The 16,887-nt window shown below is 37.5% G+C and overlaps 1 protein-coding gene across 4 annotated transcripts in view; it reads right to left on the minus strand.

Annotated features, from left to right (window-relative positions):
• Positions 1 to 3,104: 3,104 nt before the first annotated feature.
• ARSK (arylsulfatase family member K) overlaps positions 3,105 to 16,887 on the minus strand; it is a 42,710-nt gene continuing 28,927 nt past the window's right edge. The window contains exons 6-8 of one of the 4 annotated variants that reach the window (XM_036084460.2): positions 15,153 to 15,377; positions 5,691 to 5,888; positions 3,105 to 3,725 (exon numbers count right to left, since the gene is read on the minus strand). In XM_036084460.2, the coding sequence (XP_035940353.2) occupies positions 3,436 to 3,725; positions 5,691 to 5,888; positions 15,153 to 15,377 (713 nt within the window). In that variant the 3' untranslated portion in view covers positions 3,105 to 3,435. Of the gene's footprint in view, positions 3,726 to 5,663; positions 5,889 to 15,152; positions 15,378 to 16,887 lie in introns of all 4 variants that reach the window. The other 3 variants (XM_036084459.2, XM_036084461.2, XM_078067046.1) reach the window with 3 other exon arrangements.

Below are 16,887 nucleotides of genomic sequence, written 5' to 3' on the forward strand. Positions count from 1 at the left end.
GGCAGCAGAGTGAGCCATGTGGCAATCTGAGGAAAGAACCGAATTCCCAGCAGAAAGCCTCGACAAGCACAAAGGTCTTGAGGTGGTGCATGCCTGGGGTGCTAGGAATCAACAGGGATGCCAGTGTGGCCGGAAGAGAGTGAACAAAGTGGGAGTGTGGGAGGAGAGGTGGTCTGTGAGGGAACATTCAGCCAGACAGTCCAGGGTCCTGTAGGCCTTTGTGATGATTTTGGCTTTTACAGAGTAAGACGGGAAACCAGTGGAAGGTTCTGAGTGTCCGGTGAAGTGATGTGATATATCTTTAACAGGATCACTCTGGCTGCTGTGTTGAGAAAAGACTGAAGAAAGCCCAGGGCAGGCTCAGGGAGACCTCTTAGGGGGCTACTACAAAATTCCAAACAGGAGATTATGGGAGACTGGAACAGGGTGGAGCAGCGGAGGCAGTAAAAATGAATCCCAAAGACTGTCCTCAATTTAGTTTATAATTCGTGTCAGTTTCTCTCAGATCCTGGCATTCATTTCTTAATTTTCCAAGTTTTTCTTCTTTTTCTTTTTTTTTTTTCTTAAAGATTTTATTTATTTGACAGAGAGAGAGAAAGCGAGAGAGGGAACACAGGCAGGGGGAGTGGGAAAGGGAGAAGCAGGCTTCCCGCCGAGCAGGGAGCCCGATGCGGGGCTCGATCCCAGGACCCCGAGATCATGACCTGAGCCAAAGGCAGTTGCTTAACCGACTGAGCCACCCAGGCGCCCCGTTCTTTTTCTGTTTTCATGGTTGTTAGATACCAGTTTGAGTTATATTTTGTCCTAAAAACTCAGCTGTACCTAAGTATGATCCTATATCCAATATACTTAAAACACTGTGGATGCTTGGTAAGTTCTAGCAACGAATGCATCTTGAAGGGTTTGGGTAGAACGAGATGGACTGTATTATCTTCACATGCCTATGTTTTCAGAACCACATTTCTATTATTATTGCTTTATTTTCCCCCTGTAATTAGCATTTCCACCCACACACTAGCTATTTCATGTTCTTTAGGTTTAACTAGGAGATGGGAGGGAGATTTGTGTATTTTCATTTTAATCTTAATAGTCTAATGTTGAGATCTTTTCCTTGAGGGCTTTATAAACTTCAGAATGTATCTGAAGTGAAATTTATTTCTCAGAAATTCATACATAACTGCAAAGATAAGCTCATACAAATTCACTGAAGAAGAGTAAGAAAAGGAGATGAAGTGGCCCATGAAGAAAACTTCAAAGAGAGTTTGAAGAGGAAGTTAGGTAAAATTATTATTTGCAGATCAGCCTTTTACCTGAAAAATATAAGATACCAATTGAAAAACTATTGGTACCAAAAAATATTCTATTATTGGTGCAAAATTAATATATAGAAAAAGAATCTGCATATATAAACAACCAGTTAGAAGATATAATGGAAGAAAGATCACTTAAAATAGACACCACCAACAAATGATAAAACAACTAGGAATAAACTCATCTCTGCCTACACGTCAGGATCATTAGCTAGAGAGCTTAAGGGAACAATAAGAAAGAACAGTGCCCAGATGCCATCCCGAGAATTCTAATTTCATTAGTGTGGGGTGGGGCCTAGGCGGTATTTTTTTTAAAGGTCCTTACTTTTCCAAAAATCTCTATAGAAACCGATCCATATGAAGAAAACTTAGGATACTACTGTGAGATCAAAGAAACCTTAAAGAAAGGGAAAAGCGTGCTATATTTTTTAGAATAACTGAAGATCATAAAGAGTTCAATTCTCCCTAAAATAGGTTATAAATTTAATATGGTTTCATAAAAAGACTAACAAGATTTTTCATTTCTGAGCTAGGCAAACTTATTCTAAATTTGTGTGGAAAACCTAAGTTAGCAAGAGTGGCCAGGACAACTCTGAAAAAGGAAAGTGTTGGAAAGGAACTAGTCTGACCAGAGAAGGACTACCACATCAGTAAACAAAGTAGATTGGTCCACGGGAAGATAAAAAATGTTCTGAAAGGACCCAAATGTAAATGAGACTTTGGAATATGATAAAACGATATTCCAAATCAATAGAGAAAAAGATAATTTATTCACTAAAAGATGTTATATAATGAAGTGGCATTTTCTAACCAAGTAGACAAATGTTACTTACTCAATAAAAGGTCATTTGGGTAGCCATCTTAAAATAACAAACCAAAGTTAGATTTCTAATATGGAATACATTCCAGAGGGGGCAAAGATCTAAGGACAAAAATAAAGCTCTAAAAGAAGTTAAGTGGGGAATACCATGCTGAATATGTATGACACAAACCCCAAAGCCATAAATGCAAAGATTCATAAATTTGATTGCATGAAAATAACAATTTCCACAGGTTAAAAACACCAGAACAAAGTCAAAAGACAAATTACAAAAAGGAAAAAAAAAATGTGCAGCTTCTATTACAGACAAAAAGCTAAGATCCAAAACCATGCCTGTAATAAAAAAAGACAAGCAATAGAAAAATAGGCAAAGAATAGAAATAGGAAAGGTCACAGTGAAGGAAATTCAAATGGCTATTAAATATATGAAAATATGATCTATCTTCTCATAATAAAAACATTAAAAAGAATATATTTTTTATTTATCAGGTTGGTGAAGGATGTGAGGAAGTGCATCACTGGTGAGAATTTAAATTGGTATAACTTCTCTGGCGGTAACTTGGTGTAATTTTGCTAGATACAGTCTTGCCCCAGCAATTTCACTTCTAGGTATTTTTAAGTGGGAGAAAAAAAGGGCAAGATGCAGAACATTTTATAGAGTAAGCTCCCTTTTTTTTGGCTGGGGGGGTAGGAATACAAAGTTTGTTTGTTAGATATACTGTGTATCTTTAAAAGGATACTTAGGAAGGTGGTTAGAGTTGCCCCAGGAAGGGGAACTGGGAAAAGAGGGACACTTCATGTTCATTTGCTCACTCTTTTGTACCTTGTGCATATATTACCAATTTTAAAAACCAGTAATAAAGTCAGCCAGATCCAGGATCTGTGTCCCATCAAATACTCTGAATACTCCCATCAAATACATCCAAATGATTTATGCCCCATCAGATGCAAATAACTCATCAGACACCATCAAATACAAATAACTATTTTATGGTTCATAAGTCATAATTGTTAAAATTGTCTATATTCCATATTATTCAAAGGAATATAACTTTATATTATACTACTTGCTTCCATCCTTTTAATACGTCCATTAAGTTGTTAGAAGTTAGTAAGAGGTCTTGATAGTAATCATGTTTGAAAATATGTAATTCTGTAATGATTACTACTTTATTTTAAAATAGAATACATTCTTTAAAAGTAACTAAAAATCAGTAATTATTAAAACAAACATATAAAAGCTAATCATGATCTTTTACCATTATCTCTATATGTTGCTCTAGAACATTATTTTCTAGCTTTAGTTCAGATTTTTTTAGGATTAGCGGGGGTTTTAAGCCACCGGTCAATTGCACTTTCATACTTCCTTGGTTCTTGCAGCCAGTCCTGATGCCACCTGAGGTTCGCTATAACATTTGAATAGTTCTGCCCTACACTTTGCTTCCACTTGATAAACTGCTCTTTATTGTATCGGTGGACAGAAGCAGAAACCTTAGGGTAGTTTATAATGGAACGAAGCTTCCGATCCAAAGAATATGTAACTTCTGGAAATTGTGTAGCAATATTTGTTAGTTCATCTGGATCTGAGGAAAGATCTGGAAGAAAAAAATGAAATAGCTGTCAAAACAGCTACCTGCTACAAAAATATATTTTAGAATGCCATTACTCTGTGACAGATAATGTATTTGAGTTTATTTTTATTTTCAGTTCCTCTTAGCATAATAAGATGGACAGTTCTCTAAATCTATGTCCAAATTACCTTCCTACCATCATCCTGCTATCTCATTTTTTTTTTCTTATCCATTCTTGGATGGCAGAAATAGATGAACTCTTATCACTAGAAAGCTGGCTTAGCCCTAATTCTTCCTGGTTTTGATGCCTTGTTTACTATGACATACAGAGAAAAAAAAATAGTAATGCTTATATTCTCCCATTTCAACAGCCCCACACTTTCCAGATATAAGAATTCTTTACACAGTCAAGTCATATTCTTGCAACCTCACTTATTCTTAGTTTTCTGTATATTTTAGCATCTTGTGCTTGGATTTTTGAACATTCAGTTCATCAACACTGTCCATTTGAGCAAATAGCCATGGAAATAAGAATGTATCTCAATTGCTACCACCAAGAAAAGAATGATAAATATTTCAGAACATAAATACCCTTTTTACCTAGGTAAAAGGAAAACAGAAAATATAACAGGATGTCAATCTAATTGGAAAAATAGCAAATCAAAGATCTTATGACAATTTACTTAAGATAATAAATGAACATTACATGTTGATGGAAAAACCTCTATGAACCTATGTGGTGCGTTTGCCAGAAGAGCCCTGATGACGTTTATGACTTTGTTAGATGACTTCAGATGGCACCACTTTGGGAAAGGGAAGTCAGCCAATAAACCCCAGAGAATACAGGAAAGGCAGGCTCACCCACTGATCCTTTGACAGTCACATCTGCTTTTTTGCAGAAAATGTCCAGGGAATTGGGCAAGAGATGCCCTTACATATCAGGATGAAAATTTAAGGACTTCCCTTTGAAGCCAAGAATCTCCTGCTCTTTGAGTTAAGGCGGGGAGGGGGAGGCCAATCAATTTAGCCCCTAAAGAATTATTTGGAGTTAATAATTTTGACATTTGTAACTGGAAAGGAAACTTAGGGATAAATAAATATTAATAATGGCATATTTTATGTGAAAAGGGGGGGCAAAGGATAAGTAAAACCTGAATTTAATAATGATGCTTTAAAATTAATTCATAGAGGGGCACCTGGGTGGCTCCATTGGTTAAGCGTCTGACTTGATTTTGGCTGAGGTCATGATCACAGGGTCCTGGGATCGAGGCCCACGTCAGGCTCTGTGCTGAGCGGGGAGTCTGCTTGAGAGTCTCTCTTTCCCTCTCCCTACGCCCCTCCCCTCTGTGCACGCTCTCGCTCTCCAAAATAAATAAATAAATCTTTAAAAAAATTGAAAAATAAAATTAATTTATAGAGTAGTGAAGCTAGCAGGCATCTTTGTGGAGTAGAAGGAGCATGGATTTTGAAGTTACACCTGGGTTAAAATCCCAGTTCTGCCACTTAGCTGTGAGATCTTGCACAGGTATTTGAATCTCTTTCACCCCTAGTCTTCTCTATAAAATGAGGATAATGGTATCATCTTATATAATAAATGTAGAACGTCAGGCTTCACAAGATACAGGGGTTAATCTCCAGAACAGCTGAAACCAAGGGATAATGAGAGGGTGTTGACTACTGTTTGGGAAAATAACCGTGACTATTAGAAGACACCTTGATCAGAGAAAACTGTGGTTTCAGTTTTGAGACCCCGATCAAAAGCCTTTGGACACTTGCTCTGGAATTCAGATGATTTGCAAAGAAGCTGCACCTCACATGGGTAACCTTTTGTAGATTGTCCTGGCATAAGAAGCAGCAGATATTTATTTATTTAACCAATGATGACTGGATCTCTTGAGCAACACTATGGAGGTCACCTCATTCCATATAATTCTACACTTAAAAATATATCAACAGGTTTACCAAAGAGTTGAGGCAATACTGAAGTACCATCAGAGTAGGCTATATACTTCCACTGGTTGGTCCGAAGCATATAGGTGGAAGCATTCACATTGCATCCATGGAATTCACTCAGAATCCAGGGCGGATGTAGGTTTTTGAATTTATGTTCATTCTTAAACATTTCTGATGATAACGGCAACAAAGAGTATCCACTCAGGTTCTGAGGCAGAGGAGCTCCAACAATATCTATGTAACAAAATAACATAATGTTTTTAAATAGCTTATTCTTTCATTAGTTGAAATATTCATAAATGACATCGTTAGAGGTTGTGGAGACCAAAGACCATGTATGGATTTTGTAAATAGATGGCCTAGGTCCAAACGCTTACTTCATTAGCCATGTGCCCTTGGACATGATATTAACCACTCTGAACCTCAGTTTCCTCATTTGTAAAAGGTGAATAATAATCATACCTGTACTTCATACACTTATTTTGGGTTTAAATATGACAATTTACGTAAGGTTCTGAGAATAGCACCTGATAGGAAACCCTCAACAGATATTAATCAGTCCTTTATTTCTGAAAGATAAATAATTACAGTTGTTTCTCAAATTTGTTTCACCAGATATTAAGATAAAAGACCTATATGAGAAAGGGGTTTAATAGTCCTTTATCTTTGCAAACAGTGATTAAGTAGGCAAATTTGTTGTAGATGTAAATTTATTGCTGATATATATATATATATCATAAACCTTCAAGGGTGGTATAACAGTATGCCATTTGTCCCAGAGTTATTTGATGACATTTTACCCTCAAGCAGCATATTGAGGGGCTAGTATTTCGCAGAACATACTGATTTAGGGAAAAATAATTTATTATCCCCTTATCAAATATAAACATATAAAATATAGCATGAGAAATGTCTAACTTAAAATGAGGTATTTTTATTTTATTTATTTAAGATTTTATTTATTTATTTGACAGAAAGAGACACAGCGAGAGAGGAAACACAAGCAGGGGCAGTGGGAGAGGGAGAAGCAGGCTTCCCACGGAGCAGGGAGCCTGATGTGGGGCTCGATCCCAGGACCCTGGGATCATGACCTGAGCCGAAGGCAGATGCTTAACAGCTGAGCCACCCAGGTGCCCCAAAATGAGGTATTTTTAAAAAATGCTTTTAGGGTATTTGGAACTCAAACTATTTTTTCCTATAGAAAAACTACCATTAGGGGCGCCTGGGTGGCTCAGTTGGTTAAGCGACTGTCTTCGGCTCAGGTCATGATCCTGGAGTCCCGGGATCGAGTCCCACGTCGGGCTCCCTGCTCGGTGGGGAGTCCGCTTCTCCCTCTGACCCTCCCCGCCTCATGCTCTCTCTATCTCATTCTCTCTCTCAATAAATAAAATCTTTAAAAAAAAAAAAAAAAGAAAGAAAAAGAAAAACTACCATTAATTATGACTGGGTACTTGGGATAGTTCCAAAATGAGTTTGCAGTTGCCTTTCCACCCCTTTTCTGGTTTCCATGTTCCATGTTTTTAAGTATAATTAAATATTTCCAATGAAAAATAGGAAGTAATATATCTGCAATGCTAGGAGTTAAACAAAATTGAATAAGAAAATTAACATGACTAAGTATTTGAGGAATAATAGGTTAATTTCAGGAGAATAAGGAGGTAGAGAAAGACCTCTGTAAATCTTCTGAAGGTACATGTTTTACATATAACATAATTTAAAAATCTGTATTCTCCCATTTCCTTGGAAGGGGCATATTTCAAGTACTAATCTCCTGCCAATCAATCATAATCATGGACTTTTTTGGAGAAAGAAAGAAATATCGGAGATAACTGGTTAAAAACAAAAGGAGCAAAGACATTAAAGAGGATGTGTGTGAGAGAAAGGGACTGCCCGAGATAAAACTTACAAGGCAGTAGGCCACTACTATGAGGTGTACCATAAGGAATGCAAGTAGCAGGGGAACAGGCTGGGTCAGGCTGGTCTGCCTGGCAGCCACTAGGGGGCACCACTAGTGAGGTGTAGGAGGGGAGAGAAGAGGACTTCAAAGATGATTGGGAAGAAGAGACCAACTGGTATATACCCAGGACTGGGAAGTTCCTGTATTCAGCATTTTAATAACCTCTGATGCTTAGAAATACCTTATTTCAGATCTATTCTTAGCCTAATTTTCCTAAAAAAGTTGGGAAGACTAAGAAAATTGACATGGTTCTCCTGTGTTTATATGAGAAGTCAGTAGTAAATTGGGGTAAGAGTGCAGTTAAGTATTTTTTTTAATTCATTCAACAACCTAGTGCTGTTCCAGGTGTAAGGAAACAACAGTGGACAAGGCAGGTAAGCTCTCCTAGAGATTACATTCTAATGTGTGGGGACAGACGAACAAACATGTCAGATGGCGCTAAGTGCAATGAAGAAAAATAAAGCAGGACAAGGGAGACAAAATGATGGCGAGTATGTGTTCAGGTGCTCCGCGGGGTTTTATATAGTGTGGTCAGGGGAGGCCTCTCTGATGAGGTGACATTTAAACCCCAAGGAAGGGCCAGGGCGAGTCCCGTAGATACCTGGGGGAAGGGCATCCCCCTCGGGAAGAGCAAGTATACAGACCCTGAGGGGGGAGCCTGCTTAGTCCATTCCCCAGACACCAAGGAGCGCTGAATGGCTGGAGCAGAGTAGGTGAGAGGTACAACTGTAAAAGAGGACTGAGAGATTTTGTTGGAATCCCAGGTGCAAGGAGAGATTTTGAATTTTACTCTATGTGAAAGGGAAACCAGCAGAGGCTCTTGAGTAGAAGCATGCCGCTCCTGACGCCAACTACCACATGGTGAGTTGACTGAAAGTGGTCTGAGCGGAAGGTGGGCGCAGGAAGGTATTGCAGGAGTCCAGGCAAGAGAGAATGGTGACTTGTTGCCAATCTATTAGTAGTGGTATAATATACCTTTGTAAACTGATGAAGAATAAAACCCATGTCACATACCCACAGTATTTAATAAATACTTTACATATGTATTAACTTTTCTGTGCCACAGGAAATGGGGTATTCACTTCTCATATATTTATCAGTGATTTCCTTAAAAGCACTTTAGCTTGAACTGCATTTCAAAAAGCTCTTTGATCTTTGTTTAAAACCATTTTCATGTGTTTTTTTCTTCTGGCAGATCTGTCATTCTAATTCTGTTTTAAGTAAGTTTCATCTTTCTTGGTAATATAAGCAAAGATGAAAAGTAACTGCAGGATTCTCAATAAAGTGCCTTGAATTTAAAACAGTAAACAAATGGGGAAAAATGCAGACCTGGATATATACGATGGTTTCCTGAAGAGAGATAAGATTATATTTCTTCCTGAGCATGAGTAGATAAAAGATTAGACTGGTATGGCCATGATGCAAACTATGTACATTTTTTAGGGCATACTGAAGAATAAAAACTACTAATGATGATAATGCCTAACATTTAATTGTTTGCCATGTTCCAGTCATTGTTCTAAGCTTTGCAATGGCCACTATTATTTACATGTTATTGATAAGAAAATTGAAGACCAGAGATGTTAAGTAACTTGCCCAAGGCTAATACTGAAGGAGGGATTTGAATTTAGGCAGTCTGACGCCAGGATCTCTGGATTCTTCAGTACTACAACACAAGTCTTGTTTTACTGTAGTTACTCAACTTCAGAATATTTTTTAGATAATAAAAACAAAATAGTCTGTGCAGAATGCTTCTCCCAACCCTCCACTAAGATCTTGTAACAAGAAGGGTTTTGCAATTTGAATCCTTCACAATTAAGCATTCTTTTAAATACAAGTGCATTTTTATATAATTACATTTTCACAATTCAAAAAATATGGATTTATCTTTTATGTGAGGGGAAGGCAGGTGTTTTACAAAAAAGATCAAGTATTAAAAGAAAAAATTCACATGAAAGTAAGTATAAAAGAGAAAATCAAAACAATTTTAATTTTAAAGTGAGACTACCTTTATTTCTAACTGAGCCAAAAGATGCTGATGATAGGTTATTAGAGAAGAAAAAATATCATCCGAGTAATTTTTAAAGAATAATCTCTGAAGTGATATCAACTTTAATAGTATAAAGAATTCCTGTTCATAAAAATGGCACTTTTCTGCCAGTATTAGAAAATGATAATGTGATAGTATACCATAAAGGACTGTTAAGATAAACAGACTAAGAATACCCTTTCTACTTCATCGTAAAATACCATTTTATAGGAAAGAAAAAAAACTTTTAAACATTGGGGAGGGTATGTGCTATGGTGAGCGCTGTGAATTGTGTAAGACTGTTGAATCACAGACCTGTACCTCTGAAACAAATAATACATTATATGTTTAAAAAAAAAAAAAAAAAAAAGAAGAAGAGCTAGCAGGAGGGGAAGAATGAAGGGGGGGAAATTGGAGGGGGAGACGAACCATGAGAGACTGTGGACTCTGAGAAACAAACTGAGGGTTCTAGAGGGGAAGGGGGGTAAGGGGATGGGTTAGCCTGGTGATGGGTATTAAAGAGGGCACGTATTGAATGGAGCACTGGGTGTTTTACGCAAACAATGAATCATGGAACACTACATCAAAAACTAATGATGTAATGTATGGTGATTAACATAACATAATAAAATTAAAAAAAAACCTGTCATCTAATTCGGGATAAAAAAACAAGCTCAGTACCAAAAAAAAAAAAACCAAAACAAAAACTTTTTATATTTTTCCCCAATTTTATTAATTTTATTATGCTGTGCAATATTAGTTTCAGGTGTAGGTAAATACCTTTCAAAAACTATTCGTAAATTCAGACTTTTTAATAAAAGCATTGTAGCCTCTTAAATTTGAACAGGCTTTTCATAGTAAGGTAGGTTTACTAAAACAGGAATCCCAATTGGTTTTTCCTATTTTTTTTTTTTTTTTAAGAATTTATTTATTTATTTGACAGAGAGAGACACAGCGAGAGAGGGAACACAAGCAGGGGGAATGGGAGAGGGAGAAGCAGGCTTCCCGCGGAGCAGAGAGCCCGATGTGGGGCTCGATCCCAGGACGCTGGGATCATGACCTGAGCCGAAGGCAGACGCTTAACGACTGAGCCACCCAGGCGCCCCTGGTTTTTCCTATTTAATGTCCTTTTATTTGAGGTGTTTTAAATCACCATCTTTTATATGATATTTATGAGATCCATAAGACGTTAAGGGAAGAGGAGGTCTGGCTTGAGGCTTTGATCTAAGAAATTTAATCCCATACTCTGGGTGTAATTTAGATTCATACAAAATAATACAGCTATGGCTAAACTAATAAAGAAAGGGCCTTTAGAATCCTAAGACTAGATTATGTTTTATATCTCTTGTAAACTCCTAATTGGTTAGAAGAATCACAAAATAAAAAGTCCGTTGTAGATACGTTATCACAATCTGTATGTGTTATTTTATTAAGCAGAGGTGAAACAGAACATACTGTCCTGCGGGTCTAATTTTTGAGTTAATCTTCACTGAAGTAGCTTTAAACTCTTCCAGTACTGAGCAATTTCATTTTAAAAGATAGATTGAAACATCAGATTAAACACAGACTATCAGAACAATTTTGCCTTGTTCCTGGTGAGAGTGTTCAACAAGGCAATAGACTCCGTTTATGCCTGTTAATCCTGGTATAATTGTTAATAGTCTCGAAAATGTGCTGATTTGAACAATATATTAGATACACCCTATCTCAATAAATAAAACAAAAAACCCTGTTTATACAGTTTAAAGCCTACGTTTCATTAATTCATGGGGACCATTTTCACATATCATTTCACCATTTAAAATAAAATTGACTATTTTTTACCCAATCTGTTTCTACTCGGTGTTCAAATTGTTTCTAATTCTTTAACTTAACCTGATACTACAATAAATATCCATGGAGATAAATCTTTGTATATAGCTATAGGTTATTTTCTAAAATTGGAATTTCTAGGTCAAAAAGTATGCGTATTTCTGAGTAACCTGGAACATAATGCCACATTGCCTCCAGAAAATCTGCCAGTTTATACTCCCAGAAGCAGAAAAAGGAAAGGCCTATTTCCAAGAGAAGATTTTCTAATTCTTTTTTAATCTTTGCAAACTCTATATGTGAAAGAAAATTGGTATCTTCTTGTTTTAATATTTTTCTGACTACCGAGTTTGAACCTTTAAAATATCCTGGCCATTTGTGTATCTTCTCCTGTGAATTATTTGTTTATATCTTTCGGTCACTTTTTGAGTAGGGTATTTCTCTTTTTCCTATAGATTTGTAAGAGCTCTATTAATATTAACGCTTTATCATTTGCAAAAAGGTTACTTTTATTTATTTATTTATTTATTAAAGATTTTATTTATTTGACAGAGAGAGACACAGTGAGAGAGGGAACACAAGCAGGGGGAGTGGGAGAGGGAGAAGCAGGCTTCCCCACGGAGCAGGGAGCCCGATGTGGGGCTCGATCCCAGGACCCTGGGATCATGACCTGAGCCGAAGGCAGATGCTTAATGACTGAGCCACCCAGGCGCCCCAAGGTTAATTTTAGATACATGATAATGTTGCCATGCTGTTTCCTGGCTCCAGCATAAGATTCTTGCTGTACCCCTTCATTCTCTTTCTACCTTATCTCCGGTTAACATCTGGTCAGTAGGATGTTTCAGTATTTTATATAAAAAGACCCATGTACAGATATTCTCCTTCCTGCCCCAACCACATAAATGTAACTTTTCCCTTTTGGTGATAAAAATTTTTGTGATGAAGCATATTATAAACTGTGCTAAGCCTGAAGATGCAAATTTCCAGTTTAGAATTAGAGAGACACTGATTTTTGGCTTAATTTCCTTTACTCTAGTTGGGCAGATCTAATCAACACATGATCTAAATGCTGTTAATATATTCTGTAGGGAAATGTGACTCAGAAGGAGTCTATTACGAAGAATCAGTGAAAGATAAAAATAAGTAAAAATCTACACAGAACTGTGAGTTTTAGAAAATTGTAATAATTAACAAATTGCAGAAAAAAGAAATTGGAGAGCACCTACATAATTTCCAGAAGAGTAGGGAAGGAATGGAAGGAGTTTCTGGGAATGTTTGGTTTTGGCTAATGAAATGCTTATTGTCATGCAACACAAATCAGCCAGGCATAGGCAGGTATTCTCCTAATAATAAATGCCCTCATTCTAAGCAATTTTATTTAGTGTTTTCTTATATAATCTGTTAGCTAAATACATTGTGAAATCTTCCATTGTGAAATCTTGCAGATGCCTTTTAACTTTTATGATGTATAAAATGGCAAGTAGTGTTAATGGTGGATCAAAAATGTAGAGTAGAAAAATTTGCAGTGTAGGCAAATATAAAACAAGATTTAAAGAAAAATGGCTTAAATAATGCATATTAATCACCTTACGTATCAGGTGATAGGCTGACTAAGCATAGATAGAGTAGGACTCACTGCAGACAGCTCCCTGTACATAATGGTCAATTGAGCTGCTAGAGTCAGAAAGACAAACAAAATGTCAACTATCACTATGAAATATATTGAGGCGATACTGAGAAAGAATCATCCCAACCTTTCATGATCATTTGCAGTTCTGGTCACTGCCCTTCAAGAAAACAGAACAAGGTTAAAAAGTTCAGCAAATTTGGAAATGGGGTGGAGAGACTTCTACATGAGGAAAAACTAGGGGAGGAAACTACAAAAAGATGCCACCATCAAGAAGCACCTGTTCCTAAGGGCACCTGGGTAGCTCAGTTGGTTAAGTGTCTGCCTTTGGTTCAGGTCATGATCCCAGGGTTCTGGGATGGAGCCCTACATTGGGCTCCCTGCTCGGCAGGAAGCCTGCTTCTCCCTCTCCTGCTCCCCCTGCTTGTGCTCTGTCAAATAAATAAATAAAATCTTTTAAAAAAAGAAGCACCTGTTCCTAAAACTATAAAGATGATAATAAGAGAGACACAAACATACATAATCATACATAAACTTATCAAAACAGAAATGAGGAAGTAATCAGGATTGCCTGAAATGTGAGGGAGCCAGAAAGTGGCATAGATACGATAAGTGCGATAATTGTTTTGGGATATAGAGGAACCAGCAAATGACAACTAAGAAACTAAAGAGATTAAAAATATCAGGCAAAAGAACAACAAAGAAGTGTGTTCAAATATACAAGAAGTGATGTAAAATAAGAGAGAAAGGGAAAAGGCACTGAAAAAAATTCACCCTAAAGAATTTCAGGACCCTGGAATAGTCTTCGTATTTATTTAACGCAACCATTAAATGAATGGAAGGACTTTGTAGCAGAAAGAAGGAGATAAAAAAGAACTTTCTTATGTCTTTGGTTTTCAGATACATGTTTCTTTCACATTTTCATATATACATATGAAACATACATAAGTTGTGTTATCTTCTTCTTTCACCAAAATCTGTTTATAAATAAATGGTACTTTTTGTAATTGATGGTGCCTTAGAACAGAAGAATTTCAGTATTTATTTATTTATTTATTTATTTTTTAAGATTTTTTTTTTTTTTTAAAGATTTTATTTATTTATTTGAGACAGAGAGAATGAGAGAGAGAGAGCACATGAGAGGGGGGAGGGTCAGAGGGAGAAGCAGCTCCCCGCCGAGCAGGGAGCCTGATGCGGGACTCGATCCAGGGACTCCAGGATCATGACCTGAGCCGAAGGCAGTCGCTTAACCAACTGAGCCACCCAGGCGCCCAGATTTTTTTTTATTTATTCATTTGTCAGAGAGAGAGAGAGCACAGCAGAGGGAGAAGCAGGCTCCCTGCTGAGCAAGAAGCCCGATGCGGGACTCGATCCCAGGACCCTGGGATCATGACCTGAGCCGAAGGCAGACGCTTAACCGACTAAGCCACCCAGGCGTCCCGAATTTCAGTATTTAAATGTTATTGAACTTAAAGTAGTCTGCTAAATTAGATAGAGACTAACAGTTCTATATAATTTCCTCTGATTTTGCTGATGTTGTTCTGTTACCTTCAACTAAAACTGTTAACTTCCCCTATCCATATGTTGCTGTTCTAGACGTATGGTTATGTTTATAGACATTAAGAAGCTAGTGAAGTTCTTAGCACAGAACAATCTAAAGATTCTGAGGAGAAACAGGTTTATACATTCGATTAAGAGGCTTTTTCTAACACTGTACAAAATTAGTAGTTTCAAAGTAGGTAAAATAATCCAGAAGGGAGCTTCTTACACTTTTGAGAGGTGCTGGCAGAGAATCACATGATATGCAAATCATATCTATAAAGTTATGAGCCTGAATATCTTCTGTGGCTTACTTTATAGTCATGTCCCGATTGTGAATCTTTTGAAGGGAAAAATGACTGTAGTACATGAAGGCTACAGGAACCTGAGGAGTATCATCCTCATTTTTCAGATGTGGATTTGACTCACAGTTAAAAGAATTGCTCAAGGTTATGAACAAGTCAGCAAAGTCCCTCACTACTTGGCTTATTCATTTTCCAATATTATTACAAATATTTACAGAATTGTGTTACTTACCAAGCATAGTCGGGTAAATGTCCACAAGAGAAACAACATTTGGTACTTGTAGGTTGGCCTTAATTCCCGGTCCCATCATCAAGAGTGGAACGTGGGCACTAGCTTCATACATACTCATTTTATAAAACTGACGATGCTCCATGGCCAGCTCTCCGTGGTCTGAGGTGTATATGACAATAGTTTTCTGAAGAAGACCTAACTGGCGAAGAGCTAAAATAATTTCTCCTACAATACGAATTGAGATAAATCTTAATTAGTTTTTAGTTTGTATTCTATCACAGTAAGTTTGTAACAACTCTGCCTCGCAAGAGGATGCTTCTTAACATGTGAATGTTAGCTAGTGTTCTTAAGTAAAGTACGCCACATTTCATGTGCCTGCTCTTCACCTGACAGACAAGAGAGGAAGGAGAAAATATAGTACTGATAGGATAAGTTTCTTCATCTGGAGATTAAAAAGTTTCTTTATTTGGAGATTATGCTGGCTTGCTTTCTATGTTCCTATCAGAGATTGGGGAAAACTTTTTTCCCCCTTAGTGACTTAAATGAAAAAAGAAAGACAACTCTAGATGCCAGCACTATATGGTGTCCCAGACAATGAAAGGATTGATATTATCACCAACCCACAATTTCTGCCCCATGGGAGGTCAGAACTTCTTCTCCCGGCTACCCTTTCTCCCAGATCCCCAATTGGCAGGTCAGACTTAGCATATTCTTGGTTAGGGAATAACTGGACAGTAAAATTCCTCTGACCAGTCCCTGTCTCTTAGTGTCCTCTTCGTTGTAATTAAAAGAATCACAGAAAGGCATAGTCCAGAGAGAAGAATCATCCCTATTTTGGCAATTCCTGAATCCTGGCCTACAGGGGTCTGTATTATTAAAACAAAACCCACAGGTGATTCTGAGGTCCAGTCAAACTGAGACCCACTGTCCTATGGAGTTATTTACAGAGTGCATACCATCAGGATCTTCCAACTGGACAACTATAATGGCTTCCTAACTGGTCTTCTTGCTCACATATCTCTCTCCCCTCTAACTCTTGTACCACTGGGGTGGCTATCTTTCTAAAATATCTGATCATGTCATACCCCAGCTTAAAACTTTTTCAAAATTTCCCATTGTCTAAGTCTTTAGCGAGCTCAGCACCCTCAACTACCTCCTAGGCCTTTACCTTTTATAGTCCTAAACTACTTAGAATCCCTGAACTAGTAATAATTAGGTTAGACTTTCTTGCCTCTGTACATTCTCTGCTTTCTTCTGTGTTGGATGCCTTTTCTCCCACCTTCTACTTGGCAGATTCCCATTCTTCCTTTATGACCAAGCTCAAGCATTATCTCCCTGGCGAAACATTGCCTGCTCCTTCAGGTGGACTGAATCACTGTCCTCCAAGGCCTCTACAACTTGTATTCTGCTGTAGTTACAACAACACGTTACAAGTGCTGGTGTTTATACTCATCCAGTAAATGTTTACTGAGTTCTTACTATGTGCCAGGCACCATGGAGGCAAAGCTAGGCACCTGGGATGCAATCTTGATTAACACTGAAGTCCCTGCTCTCATAAGGCTCCCCTGTTCAAGGAAAGCAGACAGTAAACAAGTAAATAGACAAAATAATTGACGATTATGATGTAAACAATCAAGATGATAAGATAGAGAGTAAGCAGTATGGTGGGGCTGGTACACTAACTTATGGTGGTTGGGAAGACATCCCTGAGGAGTTGGTATTTGAAGTGAGAGCT

Source organism: Halichoerus grypus, chromosome 2 (genome assembly GCF_964656455.1).
Source record: "Halichoerus grypus chromosome 2, mHalGry1.hap1.1, whole genome shotgun sequence".
Taxonomy (NCBI): Eukaryota; Metazoa; Chordata; class Mammalia; order Carnivora; family Phocidae; genus Halichoerus; species Halichoerus grypus.